Below are 15500 nucleotides of genomic sequence, written 5' to 3' on the forward strand. Positions count from 1 at the left end.
GAAAAGGCCAGTCACATGAGGGTTTAAATAGATATCTATTTTCTGGGCTGAAAATCAAACTGGCCATCATTCTGTCCTGCATCACCTCTCTCTTGGGGGCTTGTCACATTTATAACATGTAGTCATTTTCTCAGCTGTCAAACCATGCTCTTACCAAGCTCGGTCCCCCAACCCATGCTGTCAGCTCCTAATTCTAATCGGCTCAAACGTCTGTGTGTGCACAAGTATAGTTTTTGAGAAATGTCTTTGGAATTGTAAGGGGATTCATTTCTCTTTTTTTTGTAATATTCCATGTGAGTGTGTGCACTTAAATGTGTGTAATATAAGGATCTGGACAAAGGTGGCATAGCAAAGTAGGTCATGACAGAGGTTAGTACTGCATTAGCAACTGTCACCGGCACAACATGAGAGTTCAGACACCAGGGCAGCCCTCACCCTCTCACTCACAGTATAGACACACACACACTCTAACCAAGGATTTTTGAAACTCTGTGGCGTTCTGTCATGGATCTGAGCCAGCAGGCCGTGACACACATGGAGGGCAGTGTCTGGAACAGGAGGACGTGTCCAGTCTGTCTTTTGTGTGTCTGCACACACATGCATGACACAATGTTTGGATATGACAGGGGCTTTTGACCTGCCAGAATCCAAACTGTTTGCCCTTGCCAAACACTGAAACAAAGAAATCCTCAACTTTTTTTTTTTTGGACACTTCTTTGATGTTTTCCTTATTTGGCCTGGAGTCGTTTTAAATAGAAGTTATTCAATATTCAAAGATTTGCTCCATTAAAGCACAGATGAATCCTCGCGAAAGGCTTTGCATCAGTATCTGCTTCTCAGGGTTGACTTATGGAAATCTCTCTCATTACTTCTGCCTTCTATGGTTCAAAATCTCACATAAAAATATAATGATCCAAGCTGTTTCTGTTGTCTGCTGTGTCAGTCAACGATTTTTTAATGTTCTAAGTCTCTTCAGTTTCCATCCTCAGAAAGTCTGGGATAATTATGGGAGTAAAAAGGCTCCCTATCAGAGCAGATTAACAACATCTCACTAGCCTGAACTCCTCACTCCCTTTTATCTCCTCAAACACAGTAGAAGAGAAGAGGAGTTACGTAACTCCCACCTTAGGGACCCAGCCGACTTTCCACCCAACTTTTGTCTGTCTCTGCATGTCTAGGGCGTCTGCTAGTTCTAAGCTGTTTGATGTGCATGTTTGAAGCAGCCATGCGATCGGGGAGGAAAGGATGTGTCTGTTGTTCGCAGCTCTTGCCGCTTTGCTCTGATCCCTCAAGGAACGAGTTTCAAAGCATGGCAAAGTTGGACCTTTCCTGGTTCTGCATTTAACACCTTCTCGATTTGCAGAGCTAAGGTGCTGTATAGCTTCCCTCCTAACCCACTGTTTAAGGATTCCTCAAAAGACCCTCCCTTCTTTAATGTCATTTAGTTATAACGTCTCTTTTGTCGAAATCTGTTTCAAATTATTTCTGAGGTACCTAAAAGCCATGTTAACACACAGAGCCCTTAATGTGAGGTTCTTTTACTGATTAAAAGAATATTAGATCATGTCAGCCATGAAACAAAATTAATTACATATTCAAAATGGTAAAAACCGACAAGATTTTTTCTGTCTACTCATTAGAAACAGCTTTCATTCCCCTTGTGGAAAATAAATGAACAACAAGTTGAACTTTGGGTTAATTAGTCTCTGGCAGTTGGTGAAAAACATGTAGATGAATTTCCAGGCTGTAGCTGTCTTGCTTGTTTCTATTAAAACACAAGTATAGGCCATATGAATCAGCGGTCAAATGTGAGCATAAACTGTGTTTGTGCGAATGTAAATTAAATTATAACATTTCTACCGTGCAAACAGTTCTTAATCTTGCTTTTCCCTTGTTTGACAGTACAATAGCTAATAAGAGATCATTTCTGTTTTTATAATTTCCTTAAGGAGCTCCGGCTCCTTCTGCTATTCATAAGAGAAAAGCAGCACAGAACTCCTTTAAATAAAAATAACCAAAGCAAAAACGAAATGTTTGATTGAACACATGTGCTTTCAGGATAAAAAACTAATTACCAGCATTAGATTTACACAGAGAAGAAATACTAAGACTTATGGATGCTATCTTGAGTGGAATGAGAAATCACTGCACATTAAATAACATGATTAAGCATCTTTTGCAGGATTGATCTATGGAGAAACATTAATAGAGGACAAATTCTGCTTCGGTTGTCACTGTTGTCTTTGTTGTCTTTGTGTATGCTTTTGGACTATAGCATTAATAACATAAGCATAAATGCCCATGGCCCATTAGAGCTGGAAACATAATGTATAAATCTGTCTTTGGAACTGAAAAAGAATAGTTACAAAAGGCTTAAATAAGTAACAATGTTACAAAGAAAAATTGTACAGATGTTGCTGTTAAGAATATTTATTTATTTTAACAAGGCAAGACGTGAATGAAACAGTGTCGGAAGTGCTACCAGGTATCTTTTATTCATAAATCCCATTTTACATTGTACATTTAGGCACTTTGTTGCTAGCAGCCTATCACAAAAATACATAAATTGTTCCCATTTCTTTAAAATACCAAAGGTATCGTGTAAAGTAGGCAAAGCAATTTCCTAAAACCCGGCAATGCCAACACTCTCAGTCATGGATTGGTCGCCCCAGAGCCTGGACATCAACATAACTGAAGCAGTGTGGGTTCATCTTGACAGAAAACGGAACAAAAGACAGCCAACATCCAAAGAAGAGCTTTGAATGTCCTTCAAGAAGCCTGGAGAACTATTCCCAAAGACTAATTAAAGAAATTATAATGTTTCCCTAAGAGTGTTCCGGCTGTGTTGAAGAATAAGGGTGGTCATACTAAATATTGACTTTCAATATTCTTTATTATTTAATGCAAATGTTTTGTATAACCCCCTTTTCTATTTAAAAGTGTTAGATAAAAATATGAAACTACCCCTTTTTTAGATTGTTCCTCCATTTCCAGATGCTTGTTAAAGTCCCCCACTGCTTACGCAATCGTTTCGTCAAGTTCAAAAAACACACAAAGCTTTGAAATTGGCAGATTCCTCAGCTGCACAGAATAATTTCTGAAGGTTGACGCTACATCATAAGTCATACACTCAAATAATGCTAATTCTTGAATAGAATCGGAAAACTGTAGTTTAAATGTTAGGTTAACTGCAAGATAAGTAATGTAATAAAAAAAAGAAAAGATTTCCATTTCACATCGCACATAGAAGAGTTTATATGATAGCATAGAAAAGCTATAAAAGAATGTAACTACCATTAATTGTAAATTTTAAATAGATTAACAGAACTAATGATGAATATATTTACTGGCTGCATGCAGTGAATGGTCAACATGATTTTACATTATGAGAATGACTTGTCTTTTTATGGGTCCAAGCAGTAAAGCTGTAGTAACACAAATCTAATTTGTTCATTTTGTGTTATCATTATTATTTCTCAATAAAAGCGCAACAACACTGCTAAGACCTGGAAAAATAAAAGTTTGTGACATTGTGCCAAATTCCCTCCTCAACCTAGAAACCGTAAACATAGCTGGTACTGTAATAACCAGGTTCATGCTGTTAGCAGTCATCTTATAAACATCTGCATCTCTTTGCAAGTTTTTCTAGTGTCCTTTTAAAAATACATTTTCTGAGTCCACATCATCTACAGCATTTGCTGAGTGTAAGTTGTTTAGGAAAATGCCAGCAAGCTATTAATCCACAGGTCCACAACATCTAGAAATGTGACCACATTTCTAATTCATAATTAGTTTCAAAAAATAAATTTGTACAAAATTTGGAGTATTTTATCATTTAGAGTATATATATTATTATTATAAATGTCATACATTTATATTTCTAGTCAGTATATATATATATATATATATATATATATATATACACACATACACATGTATTTACTCAAAATGACATCATTATCAAAGCACATTATTATTTTTTGATTAGATGCCAAAATTGCTAGTATTCAGTTCTTAGTATTATTCAGTCCTCAACAACAAGTTTTAGTACTTGAAATTTAGGTATAATGACAAGAATTCAGTCATTTTTAGTTTTAAAGTTTTTAAGAGATTTCTATAATATTTGTGCGTGTGTGTGTCTTTTGCATTGTGATATGGGGATAAAGGCACGATTATAATACAATATAAGTTTTTTCTTGACTAAATAAAAACATCCATATGGACTTGCATATGTACATCTGCAACTTGGACTTGAATGACACAAACCTTATTCACGTGAGTCCTATGTGACAGTACCTAAAAACACCAGCAGTGGTCACTGGCAAACTTGGAAGTCCATGGCTCTTGTGATCAGAACATGACATATGGTGTTTGTCTGTCATCCTGTTACCAGAGCAAGTCAGGACAACACACAGCGGGGGTTGAGTTGGGCATCGCTGGATGTCTGCCTTCTCAACTATATCCCGTTATTGCAGGTCCACACTCAGTTAAATGACGTCGTGCGACTGAAGAGCAGATCAGCATGCTTACGAGTCAGGGTGTTAATGAGAGGACCTTAGGGTTTTCCGCTGAGGCTGACAAAAGCCAGGTGGAGAGTTATAAAGGGGCAAAGGTAGCCAAGTAGAGATGTTCTCTACCAGTATAGCCCTATAGGCCTAGGCCCTTTTCATCTTTAACCACCAGCTGCTCTGCTGCACTCAGGCCTCAAACACAGGTAAGGAAGTTTCTCTGTATTCCCTCAAGATTTTCACTGTTAAAATTTATGTGTATAATAACCAGGATGAAAATAAAGTGTGGGCAGAATCTATAATTCAACCCATCTACTGTGCCAATGTGCCTGGCACAAGGCCAAGAGGGATAGAGGAGTGGCGGACCCGATAGAGTGTTCTGCCAATGCTGTAATGTCTGGCACAGGTGCATTGTTAAAGACACTGTTAAAATGATTTATTATCAATCCAATAATCTGCAGTACATTATATGATGTCCACAAAAGGTCTATATAGTTTCTAAATGACTGCTAAATATGTTTTTCACCTTGAAACAGAAGCTGAACTTCAAACGTGCAAGAATATCCATCACAAATGGGATTTAACTAATATCACTTCTGTAATACTGGACAAATCATCTCCACTCCTGAGCACTGTAGCTGCTAAGCTGGACAGCAAGGTGTGGGCTGACCTTGAGGATACACTGACAGTATCCACATTGGTGATTCTGGGGCATATTCTTTCTAGCTTTGATGGGGCCATCATAAAATCTGGCTCAACTGGGGATAAAAGTAAAGCAAACGGACTGAGAACAAAATCAATTTTCAATCTACTTCAACAGAGGCTGTGCAGAAATAACATTAGGCTCAACTTTGGGTGACTGAAATCTAAAAAAACTAAAAAGAAAAAAAATATACCTATGAAACTTAGAACATTACAAAAATATTACATTTTTAGAGATGATTTTCTATTTGGAAAAAGATTATCACTATATGTTGCATTAGCCTTGTGAAAAACAGAGTGAAGACCAAGTGTGTCATCAAGATGTAACATTTGAAATGATCCCCTTTTCTCAAACACTGAAAATTTGGAGAATACGACGTCTCTTCCACAGACCTTTTTCACCAAAGAATGCGGTATTTGCTTTCCCCCCCCCTCCCTCCTTTCTAAATTTTGAGTTGGGGTATTGCGTGTGCCTCATCTTTGCAGCTATTAGGTAGAATCTCACAAGAAGTTATTAACAGAAAATGCCAGGAAAAGTCATCATTCGACATCACTTCACGCTCTTTCACTCCTCCAAACCGTGAGGCGTTATGTATTGATAATATTGATAACTGAATTTGGTTTTACACTTTTCTTTGAAACCCAACACAATAAAAAGCTAAATAGCTTTCAAATGTTTGTGTATAAAGTCCTCTTTTTGTCCTTTGTTCAAGCGGTCTCCCTCGTATGGCCAGGGTATCATGGGCAGTGTCCATGCTGTTACTGCTGATGCTCTGCTCTCCAGGGGGGTCTTCGGTCCCCCTCAAGCATCTGTGTGGTTCCCACCTGGTGGACGCCCTCTACTTTGTGTGTGGAGAAAGGGGCTTTTTCTACAATCCGAGCCGGACCCACAAGCGGGATGTGGAACATCTGCTCGGTAAGACCACTGTTCTGCTTCTTTCTTTTTTTTTTTACTTGTGTAAAATAAGCTCTAATTGTCCCCTTGATGGTGGGAGTTCAGAAAGGAACAGCATGACATCACCCCAAGACCCCAGTTGTGCTTTGTGTGTCTAGTCTCTGAACACAGTGTTCAAAGTTCAGACTCAGTCTAATGAAAATGCCAAATTGGATGCTAGCTGGAAGAAAAATGTTTAGGGACAACATGCTGAAAACTTTACAGAACTATATCAATGTATTGAGTCATCATTAGTGTGCAAAGCCTAACTCCAGGCTCCTCTGAGTTCAGTGGTGTGGCCAGGCTTGTAGTTTGTAGCTTTCAACATCTATGCTGTGACAAAATCAGTTGATCAAAATTGTGAAATCCCTAAATTATTCATTATGTTATTTCTAGAAACTTTTTTGGATCTTCCGCATCAAACACTCTATTGATGTTTCGATGTTAACATTAGGGGTGTAAGCTATGATATGCCTCTGTTAGCGCTCCATCATATCTCCTCTTGAAGTACAGACTAACAAGACTAAATGGATTGGGGAGATTAGATTAACTAGCCATTAAGTCTCCATTAAAGTGTGAACAGTAAATGGTATTTTGCGGAACTGGAGATTTGCACAGCAGCATCAGGACTTAACACCGGGCTGTGGAAACTTTCTCCACTTCAAAGGGTTCCTGTCTAAAAGGGCCAGACAGGACCAGCGACTGTGGAGGGCTTTGTCGGGCCGCGACGAGCCCAAAGTGAAGAGAGGGATCGTGGAGCAGTGCTGCCACAAGCCGTGCAGCATTTACCACCTGGAGGGCTACTGCGACTGACTCGCCACTTCAGGAGCACCACTCATAGCCTGTAAAAAGGTCCTGAAGTCAATTTCTGGCCTGATACTTGCTGGCTATGTCTTATCAACTGAAGGAAATAAAGCTTCCTGACCCATAACCCAAGGCTCTTCTCTGCAAAGTTGTGAATTTGTGTTTTTTTTGTCGCTCCTATATAATGCAGCTGAAACATGGGCTGCAGTAGCCTTTTGCTGTACTCCAACCTGTGGCTGCAGTCCTAGAGTGCTCTCTTCTGGCTGAGGATAGACATGGCCAAAATGATCCAAATGAGAGAAAAGGAAAAAAAAGGCTCTTTATAAAGCATTTCTACACCTAGCATAAGTCTCAAGAACGATTGGGTGCAAGAAGAGTATTAAAATTTGTCTTTATTTACAGAATAAGACAGATTTATTAGGAGTTTCCCCTTGAGATAATTACTACAACCCTAAGAATAATGAAAAAGATTAAAATTCAGTTAGAAAAATGCACCTTAGATTTTAAGCCAGTTACACTTTTGATCTCCAATTGTTAGCATCTAAGACTTTATTCCATCTTTTACCTCATTAAGTTTAAACAGTTTTTGTTAAAAAAAAAAAATCCAAAACACAAAATGTACACACTAAAACAAAAGGCTGTAAAACCTCAGTTTACACTCTCATAACCCACAGATACTAGATCTCAGAAAAGTCTCTTGGCAGCGCTGCTAGCAGAGTCCTAAAGCCTAAAGTCCATAATGGTTTCCTAACAAAACAAACAGAGAATCAGAGTTTTAAAAACACTTTAGGAGTTACATAAAAATGAGACTCATCCACAAAAACCAATTCTTATTTCATCTCATCATTCCTTCAAGGTTCTGGCCAGATGAAAGTGCTTACCGTCTTTAAGCGGCTCAGATGTTTCAGTTTGCCTGTTCTCCTTATCATGCTGGAAAGCTTTGCTGGGGTCAAACCTGCGGCGAGGAGCACCGGGGAGCTTTGACTTCACTTGCTCCAGATCAGTCTTTAGCCGGTTCACCTGAGAGCGAAGCTTAGACACCTCCTACACACACGAAAAAAAAAGGGAAAATAAATAAATAAAAAGAAGGTGGGGAGGGTGTAGTGTAGAGGCATGTTAGCTTGAGATGATGTCTGCGTTTTGGAAGGCAGGCAATTCTGCATCACATTTTACCTGTTTTAGAGAGATGTTCTCATCCTTCAGCTTCACCACGTGTTTGATCTTCTGCTTCTGGTTCTGGTGTCCCAAGAGGCGAGCGTAAGCGTCAGCCAGTTTGTTTAATTCCTCCTGGTTTGCCCCGTTCTCATTAAGTAGTGCATTTCGCTCTGCTGCAAAGGCATTGAGCTGTTCCTGCAGACACACATTAATTAGTTTTCACTATTAATCTGATAACTGTGTGTTCACAGAAGTGTTATGACATCAACATTCATTTTGATTTGACCACTTGATGAATACACATCTCTCTACTCTTCAAATCTTCACCAACTTCTGGGAGGAAAAAACGTCTTGCCTTTTAGTTGCTTAAAAGCACTTGGAGCAATCGGTAAGACTAGAAAAGTACTCTGCAAGTACTGCTCCATTCACCGCTAAAAACCTCCACTTTTTTCCCCTCAATCACTTTCTTCACTAACTGTGTCTGTGAGCCATTTGATGCTGGGTGAATAGAGTAAAGTGGGATTATTAGAACTCTGGAGCTCCAAAGAGAGTGTGTACAAGTGCTGAAGCTGTTAATTGAGCTGGAAGACACAACTAAAAGATGGCCTGAACAGCAGAGGTGGGTGAGAAATATCTGCGGGTTCATATGTGGCAGTTTTATTTTGCTGGTAAGATAAACATAATGTGCATGCACCCTGTCAACTAAACCAATTAAACAAGGAGGGGTTTTGCCGTTATTAATCTAAAAATACTAATTAGTGCAGCTTTAATGAAAACGTGTGTGGGTTTCTATGAGTTGTCATAAAAATAAATCACAGACCTGGAAGGGCTTGACTTTGGCAAACAGCTCCTCATATTGTTTCTTCCAGTGCTCGGTCTCTGAACTTGAAGAACTTAAAAGAAAGTATACGATGAGTTAAAAATGCACAAATTTTAACAGCAGAAACCTCCAGAGGACACACAAAGATCAACCTCTCTCACCTCTTCTCTTGTGCTTCAGTTATTTGTCTTTGCAGTTCCTGCCGCTGCTCCTCCAACTCCCACTGCAGTGTAACCTTCTCCTGAGTCAGTACTTCTACCTGCTCCCTTATAGCTCGTCTGTCTTGTCGCACCTCATCCAACTCGCGCTGCAGAGCTTGTGTTTTCTCTTCTGCGAGGCCTAATTGGGCCTGGAAGCTCTCGTTTTCTTGCTCAACCTCAACCAGGCGAGACTGAAGCAGATTTCTGGCCTGCTCGGCCATGCTAAGTTGATTTTCAAGATCCACCTTAGATTGGTCTCTGAGCTCTACCTGAGACAGTAGACCTTTCCTTTCCTCCTTTAATCTCTCGAGCTCAGTCTGTAGTCTGATCACCTCTGACCTTAGCCGCTGGTGGTCTTTCCTTTCAACCTCACATGCTTCCTTCTCCTCCTGAAGGGCGATCTGAATTTTAACCTTCTCCTCTCTTTCTTGTTTGAGCTGTGTCATCATTTCCTCCTTTTCCCCACTGATTTCCTCCAGCAGTTTCTGGGCTTTTTCCCTCTCTTTTTGGAGCTGAGCTACACTCTGACCTCTCTCTTCCCCCAGTTGTCCCAGTGCGTCGTCTTTCTCCTTTTTCTGCAGCTGTACCTCCTGCTGTAGCTGACTGATCTGAACAGCGTGGCTCGCCTCCACGGCCTTCATCTCATCATCTTTTTGTGCGAGGCAAGCCTGCACCTCCAGCAACATTCTACAAAGTCAAAGAGAAAGGTAGAAAAGTGACAATTTTAGCAAAGGTAGAAAAAAAATTAAAATTAAAAAAAAAAAAAAGAACTTTTTTTTTTGAGGATACCTCAAAATCTGCTCGCTGGCTTTCACTCCAGCTAACTGTATCACCTGCTGCTCTTTTAACCATTCCCTGACTCTCTTGATCTCCTCCTCCTTCTGTTGAAACCCTGTGAGCATCACCTCCTTAATTTCAAGTTCTAGCTCTCTCTGCCTTTCCTTTGCTTCCTTTAAAGCCTCTCTGGTACTGAAAATTAAAACGAGCATTCCGTGAAGCCCACGCTCTGGCAGAATAAAAAGCAAGCACAAATCAAACTGGCTTTTCAAGAGACACATCCAAGAACCACAGACGCTCAAGCGCTCACCTTTTCAGCTCCGCGACAGTTTCTGCCATCTTGCTCAGGGAGTTTGTGTGCGCCTCTTCAAGCACTCTCACAGCAGCTAAATGCTCCTCTTTCACAGCTGCCACGTCATTGCTTTTACTTAAAAATAAACAAAACCAAAAAAAAGACATCTTGAGCTCATGTTCCTAAAACACCCAATCCATTGTAACAGTTGACAGAAGTATCAAAAAAAATATACAAAATCAACCAGTGGTCACATAATGCATCAAGTAACACTGCATTTAGAAAAATAGATGAGACAGTTTTTCCAAGCTTTTTCTTCCTCAACTTACTAAAAACATTAATAATACCGTATCTTTGGGTTTGGATTTTTTACAGACACACACACACACACACACACACACACACACACACACAAATAAATAAATAATAATACTGGAAAATATAATGGAATAGCTGTGCTTGCAACATTAGCAGTGCAAACTTTTTGATTTTATAAATCTACAGTCTACGTAACGAGGTGATTTGGGGTGAATACTTCAACTTCCATAAAATATTCGCTTCATGTTGCCTCGTGAAAACCCGTCCACTGGAATTTCCTCCTGATGCCACTGACTATCAAAACTGGAAGAAGAGCTTACTGATGCTATTTGAAGAGAATTGGAGCTCTATGATTTAACTTCACTTTTATGTAATGTTACGGAGTGAACTTATTGAATAATAGGACTTTCTGTTTACTCATGAAACTGCTTCCTTAATTGCATTCCAATTATCTTCTCAGCTGCGGCGAATATTCTCATGTTGCCAAACTTTTATTTGTGTTTGGTGCAAACAAACCATAAGAGAATTAGACTATGGTATGGAATAACCTTGAGTCGTAATAAAATCTTCACTTGCAGCCCTAGCTACAAGGTGCACATCATCAATATTATAGTGATGTGGCCCTCCAAACCTCTTACATTTACCAGACTCTCAAAAAAACACATGGTCACCAAGTGCCCTCCTTCCTTTATACGCCAAGGATGAAGTCAGTACATTTGGAAACTTTAAATTGGTCAAAAACAGAAATAGTCAGTGACCCACTGACTCTGTCAAGCTTGCGATGGACTGATGCACAGCAATTATTTTCTCCCCGCTTTATTTACAGTGCATGCCAGGACATGCTGCCAGTCTAGTGGGTCTAAATAGTAACACATGGGCAGTGACATCCATCAGTTTGCTTGCCCTTTGGTTGCTCACCTCTCCAAAAGTGCTTTTGTATCACTCAGCTGTCTCTCCAGCTCCTCATTTTCCTCCTGCAAACTTTGGAGGGTCTCCCGACTCTCTGTCATTTCCTGATTCTTCTGCTCCTGTTCTTCCATAAGGGCAAGCTCTCCCAGGACCTCCTCCATCTCTTCCTTTAGCTGTCTGAACTGATTCTCAGAATCCTCTCGCTCCTGCTCCACTAGCACAGATAGGGAGTCCACTAATGACTGCAGGGAGAGGTGAAAAGAAAAAAAAAACAAAACAATAAGTTACAGTTTAAAAGTTACTGCACTGAGTTCTGGTTTAAAAAAAACAAAAACAAAAAAACCAAAACAAACAACAACAACGACGACAGCAAACCCAACAGACAAGAAAAAGTTTGTCTCACCCTTTCCTTTGCCAGTTCCTCAGTAAGCTTGGCATGTTCTTCCTGGAGCTCAGTGCATCTCTTTGTCTCCTCTTTTTTAGCCTCCTTGAGCAAGCCCAGCTCCTTCTTCAACTCTTCCACCCTCCTTAGTCCCTCCTTCTGAGTCTTGCCTAAGATATATAAAAACAAGAACTTCACAAACTTCACAATTATTTTCTGTACCTTGAATAGCCAAAGCCACTGGCTCAAGATGGACATACTTCTCTCTTCCTCGGAGAACAGACACCTCTGTTCAAGATGCGCCACTCGCTCATCCAGCTCCCTCTCCGTTCTCCGGAGCACCTCCCTCAGTCTAGAAAGCTCTGCTTCCTGCTGGCGTACTGTCACTTGAGATTCTTGAACATCTTGGTTGGCTAACTTTATTTGCTCCTCCATGGCACTCATAGAAGACTTCAGCTCCTGCTCTTGTTCCTCCAACTTCTTTTCCATTTCCCATAAAGCATCCTTTGTTGACTGCAGCTCTTGCTGGAGTTTGCGTACCTCCTCCTCTTTTTGCTGCAGCGCATCTTGAGTGGTTTCAAGCTCAAAAACACGCCGCTCTAGTTCGGACTCCAGCTGCCTGTGGAAAAATGACAAATAAACATATAAGACACGCAGTAAGGATAAATCTAATTAGATATACATTAAGTGTTTGCTCACTTTAGTTTCTCCACTTGGGAACCAGCAACAGTGTTCTGTGTCTTCTCTTGAATCTTTAAGCGGAGCTCCTATGGCCACAAAGATGAATTAAACATGACTTTCCCAATTTATGAATAAAAGACAGGGGAAGAAAAATTAATAAATACATATTTGCAGCATGTGGTAATGTAAACCTAGTTTATACCTGGTTTTCATCATTGGCTGCATCCAGGTATCCCTGCACTACATGGATCTCCTCCCTGAGCTCCCGTATCACAGCTGGCAGAGAATGCAACCATTAAAAAGAAACACAGTAAAGGTGATGCTACTTGCTTACTAATGTTATTCCCAAGTCAAAGATGGTGAAAATGTTCATTTGCCTTCCAGTTCAACTCAACAGACATAGTGAAAAATCCAAAAGAAAACTCACCATGTAATCGAGCATTTTCATTTTCCAGATCTTCATTCTGACTTTTTGTCACCTCATGGAGGTCCTCTAGAGAAAGGTAACACCCTAATTAGTTCACCTACACATTCTACATATGTAATAGATAGATATATAGTCATAAATCTTACCCAAGTCTTTATTCCTGTCCTTTAACGCTGCGAGTGTAGCCCTTGCAGCTTGTAGGTCAGTTTCTAAAACTTTTATTTGGCCTTCAGTGCTAATCTGAAGTACACTAAATTCCTGAATAAAAAAAAAAGACACAATTTATTACTGCACATGGGTTAATATTAAGATAGGATTTAACAAACTGAATGAATCATACCTGGTTTTTAACATCCAAAGTGTTCCTAGCTTCCATCAACTCCATGGTAAGGGAATTGATTCTTTTTTTGGTTGTATCAGCAGACACCTTGAAAAAAATAGATAAAAAAATAAAAAACACCCACCATTCAACTCCAAACACACTCATGACGGTATTTCTAAATACAGTAAAGTCTAGATATCATCATACCTTGTTTTTTAGGAACTCGTTGACTTTCTTGAGTTCAGCTCGCTGTCTCTCAAGTGTGGTAACACTGGCAGTGAGTCCGGTCCTTTCCCTGATTGCAGCCAACAGCTTGGCCTCTACCTTCTTTAGCTCTTCTTCCAGGGCGAGTAGCCGACGATCCTGCTCCCCACGCTGTTGCACCAGGAACCGGATCTGGGAAGAATCAAAACTCAAACTATCTTTCTGGTACAGGCACCAACAGGATGAACAGCAGCTTGAACATTTAGTGGTGCACCAGCTCCACAGTAATAGCTAAGGACACAAGCTGCTGATTACAGAGAACTATCAATCTTTGAGGTGTACCTCATTCTCCAGTAGTTTCTGCTGCTTCTTCTCCACAGTCATGCCATTCCTATCTTTCTTTGCACTTGACCCTTCAGGCTAGTTTTTGACAAGGGAAAGACAAAGGAAAGCAATTTTGTATATCTCAAGCAACTATATTATCAGCAGGCTCTGCAGAGTGGCGTTAACAATAACATTAAACTCACAAGGACATCAAGCGACAGAGTCCTGCGGACAGGAGAAACTAAGGCATTTCTGGAAGGTGATGGTGGTGGCGGCGGCATTGCAGCTCCATCAGCTGAAGACACAAAAGAAAACCAGTTGTACTAACGTTGTGTTACCAGTTACACCATTTCCTGTAGCATTATGTATAGCAGAGCCACTCACCCGCTTTAGGAGGTTTGAATCGATCAGATTTGTCAAAGGATGCCGCTCCTTTCAGGTCCCCAGGTTTAATCTCATAGGACCCCGGAGGAGGGGCGCAACCTTCGAACAACAAGAAGACGTTAGCTGTAATGTCGATCACCGCAATCAACAGTGGTATCATAAACACCATCAGGCCTTTGTTATGTAAACAAATAACCACCCGTGGCTATGTTTTATTAATTTATATACGTTAAACAAGAAACCCCGCTAACCAAATGTGCCTTAACGCTTGGTTAGCTTTAGCCAGCTAACATAAGCCATTTAACGTTAAGTGGTTGAATTTGGCAGCATGCTACAGCCGTTAGCTTTTTCTTACCTATGTGTTCGTTGAATCTCTTCAAAGGAGCTCGTGAAAAAGACATTTTTTCCCACTGTATGTGACCAACTTTGAATTTCTAGAAGTGTCGCAAAGGCTGCAGTGCAGCTCTCACTGACAAGCAACGCTCCGCCGCTGAAATTTCAAAATAACGTCATGCGTAGATTTATCTGCCCGTGGCCAATAGGAATCCAGTCCCCATGACGCAGTTCCGGATATCGCGAGCGACACACAACAAATTCAAATAGCCCTCAAGTTTATTTAGAAAGTGTAGTAACTGAAGAAATTATATATTTTACTTCTTTTATACACCCGTGAGTGTACATATGTACAGACCTAACATACTCGTTTTTGATTTGTTTTGTTTTTTTGTTGTTGTTTGTGTTTGTGTGTGTGTGTGGGGGGGGGGGGGGGGGGGGGCTTCCCCAGGTCTTTTTAAATGACCTACCATGGAAGCTTGTTTCTCCCAATGAAAAATAAAATACCTTCCATAGCTCGATTAAAAAAAAACACAACAACTAAAAATCCAAAAATAATTTAAACCAGTTTAATTGGCATAACTAGCTAAGTAAAATAATTCTGTTTAATAGAATAGCAAAAGTCTGTTTACAAAGTCCAGTTTGGTCTTTGGTCGGTAGCCCAGTTAATGTTTAAATTCAGTGCATTCAGAAAGCATTCCAACCTTTGTTATATTGCAGTTTATCTCAGAATGATTTGTTTTCTCTTTAATATGTACAGATGTGCTCCACAGTGAGACAATTTTTTTTAAATGCTTGGTATCTATTTTTACAATAGTTCTGCAATATGATAATATTATTACATAAGTATTCAAAACCATCTACTTAATATTTTTGTTCAATCATCTTGTCTTGTAGGTTATGGTCCTACAATTTTGACAACATATTATTTTTTAATTTTCTACCATTCTTGACAGAATCCAACCCAGATAGAGTTGGATGAGAAGAACGGGTGCAAAGACAATTTTTGTTTTAATTTTATTTT

General features: G+C 39.9%; 2 protein-coding genes across 2 annotated transcripts; one reads left to right on the forward strand and one right to left on the reverse strand.

The window, feature by feature from the left end:
• Positions 1-4435: 4435 nt before the first annotated feature.
• On the forward strand, positions 4436-7088 carry insb (preproinsulin b). The gene is made up of 3 exons (XM_063484061.1): positions 4436-4714; positions 5924-6126; positions 6812-7088. The coding sequence occupies exons 2-3, from the start codon at positions 5937-5939 to the stop codon at positions 6955-6957; spliced, it is 336 nt and encodes a 111-aa protein (XP_063340131.1). The 5' UTR covers positions 4436-4714; positions 5924-5936; the 3' UTR covers positions 6958-7088.
• A 362-nt stretch (positions 7089-7450) lies between these two features.
• hmmr (hyaluronan-mediated motility receptor (RHAMM)) lies at positions 7451-14546 on the reverse strand. The gene is made up of 19 exons (XM_063484073.1): positions 14499-14546; positions 14144-14242; positions 13963-14054; positions 13778-13855; positions 13439-13627; positions 13250-13336; positions 13056-13167; positions 12910-12975; positions 12685-12758; positions 12501-12568; positions 12062-12420; positions 11823-11971; positions 11429-11661; positions 10211-10327; positions 9085-9810; positions 8924-8996; positions 8122-8298; positions 7830-7992; positions 7451-7695 (listed from the first exon to the last, which is right to left on the reverse strand). Exons 1-19 carry the CDS (start codon positions 14542-14544, stop codon positions 7676-7678), a joined length of 2928 nt encoding a protein of 975 aa, XP_063340143.1. The 5' UTR covers positions 14545-14546; the 3' UTR covers positions 7451-7675.
• Positions 14547-15500: the final 954 nt, after the last annotated feature.

Source organism: Pelmatolapia mariae, linkage group LG2, assembly GCF_036321145.2.
Source record: "Pelmatolapia mariae isolate MD_Pm_ZW linkage group LG2, Pm_UMD_F_2, whole genome shotgun sequence".
Taxonomy (NCBI): Eukaryota; Metazoa; Chordata; class Actinopteri; order Cichliformes; family Cichlidae; genus Pelmatolapia; species Pelmatolapia mariae.